Source organism: Nelumbo nucifera, chromosome 5, assembly GCF_055504915.1.
Source record: "Nelumbo nucifera cultivar China Antique chromosome 5, China Antique-T2T, whole genome shotgun sequence".
Classification (NCBI taxonomy): domain Eukaryota; kingdom Viridiplantae; phylum Streptophyta; class Magnoliopsida; order Proteales; family Nelumbonaceae; genus Nelumbo; species Nelumbo nucifera.
The window spans coordinates 33,016,108-33,023,923 of NC_142653.1; the positions used below are offsets into that span (position 1 = coordinate 33,016,108).

At 38.0% G+C, this 7,816-nt stretch overlaps 1 protein-coding gene across 1 annotated transcript; it reads right to left on the reverse strand.

Annotated features, from left to right (window-relative positions):
- Positions 1 to 3,789: 3,789 nt before the first annotated feature.
- LOC104599935 (large ribosomal subunit protein uL3) lies at positions 3,790 to 7,604 on the reverse strand. Its single transcript, XM_010262689.3, has 6 exons — positions 7,469 to 7,604; positions 6,827 to 6,925; positions 6,296 to 6,406; positions 5,424 to 5,728; positions 4,431 to 4,840; positions 3,790 to 4,281 (listed from the first exon to the last, which is right to left on the reverse strand). The coding sequence occupies exons 2-6, from the start codon at positions 6,909 to 6,911 to the stop codon at positions 4,023 to 4,025; spliced, it is 1,170 nt and encodes a 389-aa protein (XP_010260991.1). The 5' UTR covers positions 6,912 to 6,925; positions 7,469 to 7,604; the 3' UTR covers positions 3,790 to 4,022.
- Positions 7,605 to 7,816: the final 212 nt, after the last annotated feature.

The window sequence follows — 7,816 nt, forward strand, 5'->3', positions numbered from 1 at the left end:
GAAAGCCCGTAAGCTCAGCCTGGGCCCATGTAGGGTTGGGCTTGGGCTTGCAATCTAGGCCCGGGGTGAGGGTTTAGGCCTAGCTTAAAGCCCTTATCATTGGTTCTAAGCCCGGCCCATGATCAGACCTACACAAGAGGCCTAAGGCAAGGATATTTCCTATCTCCTTACCTTTTTATCCTTACCATGGAAGGACTCTTTAGGATTTTGGAAAGGGCTAAGAGTGAAGGTCTTATTAGAAGAATTAAGATCTGTAGAGAGGCTCCCTCAATTTCCCATCTCTTTTTTTTTGTTTTTATTTTTGTCAAAAGCCAAAAGAGATATTACTGCAAACCATCTAGATGCCTTAAATAAATTTCAGTGGATGTTTGGGCAGACAATCAATTGTGGGAAATCAGGCATTTTTTTAGTACAAGTGCCAGTCATAAAAGGGGCTAAACTAAATAAAAGATAACTTAAGATGGGGGATTTGGATTGCCAAGCAAACTATTTAGTAATCACTTTAATCTGGAAAAAGAATAAGCCAAATTTTGTGAACTATATTATTGATAAACGAAAATCAAAGCTGAATAATTGGAAAGCAGCCTCCTTCTCCCAAGCAGGAAAGCTGGTGCTGACAAAATCTGTCCTTAATCATGTGATGTTTGTGTTTAAACTGCCTGATAGTTTTAATGATAAGAAAGATGGCTTGGCCTTTTATTAATAAGAAAGATTCATTGTGGGTCAAACTCCTTAGGAATAGATACCTGAAAAATCTGAATTTGTTTCTTCAGAAAATCAGAAAATGAAGAAAAAATCTTCTTTTTTTTTTCTGGAAAAACTTAACTAGGGCCCTCATTAAGGTTTTTCCTCTCATAATTTGTAGAGCGAGGTCGTCAGGGGATGTTGCTCTGTGGGGGACTCAATAGTCCCACAGGCAAGGCTCACCTTGGCTGATGCTATTGACGAGAGAGGGCTGTTGGATGGTGATGGGATCTGCTACTCACAAATGGGCGCCTCACATACACATCCACCGTGCATTGAGAACATCTCCCATGAATAATAACAAATAAGTACAGAAGATATTCCCAATGTGTAATAGGATGTGTGTGAAACGCTTGTGAGGCGCCAAGTGTGAGGAACAGATCCGGTCTCTGTGGGATGACTGATGACTCCATCATGAGAAACCATTTTGATGAACCCTAGATTAATATAATCAATCAAACCCATGTTTCCAGGATGTCTGTTAAAGACCAATATTTTTCTGGACCCTAGGTAAGAAGGAAGTGTTCTCTCTAGGTTTTTCTGGTGGCTCGTATACCCAATGCACCGTTCTCTGATGTGGAAAATATGGCATCTTCCTGTGCTCCTAAGATACAGACTTTTTCTTTGGAGACTTGTGAAGGGTTGTGTGGTTACCTTGGGTATTTGAACCTGAAAGGATTTGCTTATTCTTCTATGTGCAGCTTTTGCAAGGTTGAGAATAAGACTACCCTTCACCTTTTTTTTCAATGTCCCATTGCCAAAGCAATCTGATTTTCTACTCCAATAGCTAATGTAACAAATCTGGCAATAAGTTCAATTTGTGGTACCATTAATGCTGTGATCTCTGTCCTAGTAAACAAAGAAAATCAAGTTGATTTTTTTTATTTGGCTTTTTCTATGATTTCCTATCATATTTGGTGGTTTAGGAATAATTTAATTTTCAGAGGTAAGTTTGGAGTAGTTACATAGAGTTATTTTGAAAATTTAGAAAGCAAAGGGAGAAATCTCCAAACTTGTTGTACAGCAAGAAAAAAACTACTGAAAGTTCTATGATCCTTGAACCTGGGAACCCCCCCGTAGGGGGTTTACAACTTTACATCCCAGAGGTCAAGTTACTTGTTATTTTGTGATGGCAGTTTTTTCGTAATGCCCATCAGCTCTGCAGATGGAGCTATGTACGAAGCAAGATGCTACTCGAACATTTCTATCTTTTCTGATAGTTTATTAGTTGTGAACTTGTTAAACTCTTGGTCTGTAAATATTGACCCGAAATTGTGGCATGTGGTGGACCAAATCATTTTTTGCTCTAACAGTTTATAAGTTAAATTTAATCATATTTCTAGGAGAAGCTCGTTGGCCCATGAAACTGCAAAGAGGGCCCAGTTGTTGAATGGGAAGGTGGCACATTTTAATCATCCTCCCCCTTATATGAACTCTTACAAAGAATTTTTGCTTGGAATGGTAATTAGTATTTTCACAAAAAAAAAAAAAAACTACTTTATAGTAAATGGGTGCGACCATGATATGAAAAAATGATATGATATCTAAAAAACAACTAACCAATAAAGTGGAATCATAAACGTGGTAGTAAATAAGGTGTTATTTATTAAAATTCATGGGTGGGTTTTGATTGGTCAAAACTCTTTCCATATCATATCTTTTCCGCATCCAAGTTCAAAGTATTGATACATATCATTCTGGGACCCCTCCGATATGCTTCTATAGTGAATGTATCGGGGGCCTGACCGGTTCAGGGGATGGAGGAGCCCTAAACCAGTCCCCCTGAACCAGTTTCAAAAAAATATTAAAAAAAAAAAACAGTATCGATTTGCCCAATACGCCCAGACCAGCATATTGGGTGTATCAATATTTTGAACCTTGTCTGCATCCTAAGTTTACCCTATAATAAATATATGAAACATAAAAACCCAACCAATAATATCTTCCCATCATTCTCTAGTTCTCCATATCATCTCTGGCAGAAACGTTAACATACAGATTATGCGTTATTGGATTTTTACATGCAAAACCTCCTAAAGTCAAGCCTTATCAACGAGGTTTCACAACTTATTGTTATCTATTTTTCAAGATACTAAGACTGCATTTGGCATTTCTTATTTATAGGATTAGTCTCTTTTTGCAGTTAAAATGCCCAATGACTTTTTAACTACAAAAAAGAGACAGCCGTAGGGCATATCGGAAAGTCTCCGACTATACGTGACAATATTTTGAACTTGGGTGTGATCCCTTTTGCTCATTCTGAAACTCGGAAAGGTTCCTCTCCATCAGAGAAGATGAATGTATCAACTTTCTGAAACCCATTCATTCTTGACCAAGGTTTTAAAAACCGATCCGGAAATGAAACCGTTCTGGCTACTGACTTCTGGGTCAGCGGTTTAACCATCTGGGTCAAACAGTTCAAACAGTTTGCATATTAGGGCAAATATTTATATGAGATTTTCCCTAATGTGCAAACCTCATGTATACATGAATTAAGATGTTGGTTGAGAAAAGTTAGATTCGGCTGAGAAAGAAAAAAAAGAAGGAAAAAGAGAAGGAAAGAGGATTCAATGCTCACGAGTGATGGCGGCAGCAATAGATGCAGATCTGAAATCTAGTTCTCTAAAGTCTAAACACCTGTAGTTCTTCTTCTCCTTATCGCAGATCTGACTGAATTTGTGTCAATCTCATTCTGAGTTCTACAACATTATATGGCAACCCGCTGGTCAAATCAAACGAGTCAACAATTCGACAGCCCAGATCAACAACTTTCTGACAAAGTTAACGGTGGTTTTTGACCCAAGAATGGGTTAGGGGTGAAACAGAACCAGTTGCTTGGATGATTTCCAAGCCAAACGGTCCAACCATCCCAATCAATGACGGTTCAAAAACATTGTTCTTTAAGTGTGTGCCAACACATTTCCTCGTCGATAGTGTATGCCACTTCAGATAAAGGTGGCATCTGGTTTGGTAATTTCACAATATCAATTTCAATTAAGTGGGATACCGGTGGCTACACAATCTATATAGAAAAATGACCAACCATTGTACTAAACTAGCCATAAATTAGAAAAACTTAAATATTGTCGCCATTAGTTGTTCCAATTTCCACATAGCTTTGATAAAACAACATTTAGAAAATTATTCAGGTCCTGAACAGTTTAAAATGCAACTCAAACCAAGTCTAAAGGGGACTTGCCCACAAAAACACCTATATAATGAAAACAGTGTCTCCATTAAATTCACTAAACCTGCAGTGCAAAACTGTTGATAAACCTTTAAGCCTTCAGCTTTCCATAGAACTTCTGCTTCTCGTTTGTAGTTTGGAAGCGACCATGTCCAAACTTCGAAGAGGTATCAATAAATTTGAGTTTGATCTCCTCAAGGGCCAAACGAGAAGTCTGCTTCAATAGGGACTGGCGGAGTGTAACAACCCTCTTTTTAGGTCCAACACAGCACCCTTTAAGTAGGATGTAGTCATCCTTCACTACACCATAGTGAGGGAATCCACCCATTGGAGTGATGTCCTTCTCGGTCCTGAAAATTTCATAGCGAAAAGGTTGAAGAAACAAAGCATGCAATACAATAAAAGCAAATGATAAATACTAAATTACTCATAGCACTTCTGCAAATCCTAGTGCCAACGGCTGAATATTACTGGTATACAAAGTTCAGAAAACGTTTACCTATCATATTCGGTCATGGTTGAATGTGACTCCTGTCCAGTCTTGCCAATCTTGTAAATCTTCTTGTTCATTTCAGTACGGTGGTGGTATCCATTCTGACCTGCTCTGGCAACTGTGAAGGAGACCCTAGCAGGGTGCCAGGCACCAATACAAGCTACCTTGCGGAGACCTCTGTGGGTTTTGCGAGGGAGACGGGTGACACCCCAACGAGTGACAACACCCTCATAACCTTTACCCTTGGTAACACCAATGACATCAATCATCTCATCCTTCTGGAAAACTGCATCCACTGGGATCTGCTTCTCAAAGAAGCCATAAGCAAAGTCAACCTTCTGTGCAACGGTTCCACCATTCACCTGGATCTCCATTAGATGAGCCTTCTTCTGTTTCAGCCCTTTCATTTTTTTAATCTGCAACAGGAACAATGACAAACCATATTTTAACTTGCAGTAACAAGCATAAAGCAAATGCGAAAGTGTAATTGTAAGTTCTATGAAATACTAATCTCCGATGTCAAATCAGTACAAAATTAGAACCACAAGCTTATTCTACCAAACCTTTTGAAGAATCAATGCAAAATTAGAGTTTTACTGATATTTGTGCCATGTCACACTGAACTTAGTGTATGGTGTGCGAGAGGCATAGGAAGCATGAAAAACAGTTGTTCGTTTAATCTTTTTTACAAAATTCCTGTTTGGCAATATCAATTATTAAGGTCAAGTTATGGTTTATTTTAATGCTGGAATTTAATAATTAACTTCTCAAAATCATTTACAATCAACAGAGGAAGTTTTGGCATCAAGAGACATGTACCTGCTAAATGAATGACAGAAACATATAAAAAGATTAAATGAAATGGCATCATAAAGGAGAAAAATGGACCACAAAAAGATATCATGATGGATTGAATGAAATGCACATACAGGAGAAAATGAATCACAAAAAGATATTATGCTGGATTAAATGAAATGCAACGTATAAGAAGATAAGTACCTGAGTGTGAGCCAAAACACGGATGACAGAAGCATATTTTTTCATTTTCTCAAGCTGAGATTGGATATCCTTCTTCCCTTCTTCAGACTCATATTTCTTAGAGTACTTGGTGAAAGCCTTCTTCTTGGACTTGCACCAATTTTTGTAGAACCTCCTCTTGACCTCCTCACTCAGATGCTGGGCCCAAACTGTGTTCAAAGAACGAAGACCACGAGGAGTTTTTACATAGCCCACCACTCCAACAACAACCATTGGTGGTGTTTCAATGATTGTGACAGCCTCACATGTCTCCTTCTTGTGAAGCTCTACAAGAATAAAGACAAGTACATGACTTCAATGGCAAATTGGTATTTAGTAAATTCAACAAGAAACCATATAAAGTCATTATCTGCACCTAATAAAATGCAACATAAAAGAATATTTGAATTTACAACTTGGAATGTCCAGCAAAACAATTAGTTCATTTTTAAAATAAATAAATAAGACTGTCAGAAAGACACTCACCCAGACACCATACCATTGAAAGCAATATGTTTCAAAATGATATAAACAGTTTAGACTAATAGTCTTCTACAATGTGCATAAAGTATCCAAAACAGGGTAGAAGATAAGATGAAGACATTTGAAACTTCATACCATAATCAAATCCCAGTGGAACAATGTCTTAGATTTCAGAGACTTGTCTATCAATATTATTTATCCATGGAGCACCAGCCACGATAACAACTAATACTAGTCATTTCATGCAGGGAATGCAAGACAGAGTGACAAGTTATCCAAATATAAAATAAAATATTATGACACTGCAAATGTAGATAATGACATCCCCAGCTGCACAGAAAGAGCAATGCATTAATACAAAAGGTTCTCACTTGATCCAGGTTTCTCGACTTCTCTGACAATGTGAGTCATCCCAGCCTTGTAGCCCAAAAAGGCAGTTAGCTTGCAAGGCTTGGTTGGGTCATCCTTGGGAAAAGCCTTCACTGCATTTATCCACAACATAAATATCTTAGATTCAACAGCAGTCATTATTTAAAAATGCATAAAATTAATGGGATGCCGAATTGACGCATAAAAAATGAACAAAAAAAAGAACCACAAAATCTTGTTTTGCAAGAAAGAAAAATGAATGCAAATCATGAATATCCTCTCCAGTAGGAGAAGAAAAAAAGAAAAGAAAAGGTAACTAAATTGTTGCAAATACAGGATATAAAGTAGAATGTAACAACCCCAAACTAAGAATGGGGCAGATATTTCCACAAGTATATTCCGCCCAAAAACAACACATGGAACTTTTCAAAAGATATGCAAAGCAGAAATAAGACAGTTCAACAAAAGAAATTAATTTTCTCTTGGTAAAAACAGATAAGCACTCATGTTAGAACAATAGAAACTAAGCATACCTTTTCCTCTGTGACGAGATGCCCTCTTCCTAGGAAGGAACCCAAGGGACCCATGCCTAGGGTGCTCGAACTTCCTGTGAGACATCCTCCTCCTTCACCCTGGAGATGCAATTTTAACATTACAAGAAACAGATATTTAGAAGTCACAGACTCACAATGCACAAATAATCCTCTTCATGTAGTCCATTATGTGGAACTACAGAAAATAAACAACAAAAAAAGACAAAATATTGATTGAAGACTTAATTCCCAAAATATGAGGTACAATCTAGGTATAAAAACTGCACAATTAAATGCCATAAGCAATCAATCTCATAGTATTCAAGATCCCCAACCTAAGTAAGGCATAGATCTACATTTATCTGAGAACAGAAAAATCGCATCTACAACCCCCAAACTCAGAACTTCAAAAAAAAAAGAACCCCCAAACTCAATTCCTAGTCTTCATGTACCGGATATCTCAGCTCGGGCAAGTGCAAATACTGAAAGGAGCAAATACCAATATGCTTTGTCTCGTATTAATGACGGCGTATCGAAGTAGTTAGCGGAGAACTTAGATTGCACGAAGAAAATAAACGAAGAATTCAACTGAATAACAAAAGCCTAATCGATCAATCGATTGAGATTGAGAGAGAGAGAGACCTGACGATGCTCCGATAAATGGAGGGAGAAACCGTCTTGCGGCGTACGCTATACCTGAGCTCAAAGCTCAGCTCAAAACCCTACCTCGGGTTTATATACAAGGTGAGCGTCCAACCATTAAGGGATCATTTGCGCCACAATGACCAAGATCTACCCATTCATTTTTTTAATGGCACATATGTCCTTGAATTGGACTTGAATCCTGGGGCCGATGGGCTGCATCTCAATAAAATGATGAGAAAACAAATTTTTTTGGGTTAGAATGGTTTCATCTGAATTCCAAATTTCCAATCTTCAGAGCCCATTCTCCAATGTGTAGGCTGCAACTTGGGTTGGGTTAGTCCGAAC

Bases quoted from the DNA above. Each gene is read 5' to 3' on its own strand.
- LOC104599935 (XM_010262689.3), bottom strand. From the start codon at position 6,911: ATGTCTCACAGGAAGTTCGAGCACCCTAGGCATGGGTCCCTTGGGTTC. The intron at 4,841-5,423 runs GTACTTATCTTC...TTCCTGTTGCAG, and splicing joins GTGTTTTGGCTCACACTCAG to ATTAAAAAAATGAAAGGGCT. The intron at 4,282-4,430 runs GTAAACGTTTTC...TGAAATTTTCAG, and splicing joins ACCATGACCGAATATGATAG to GACCGAGAAGGACATCACTC.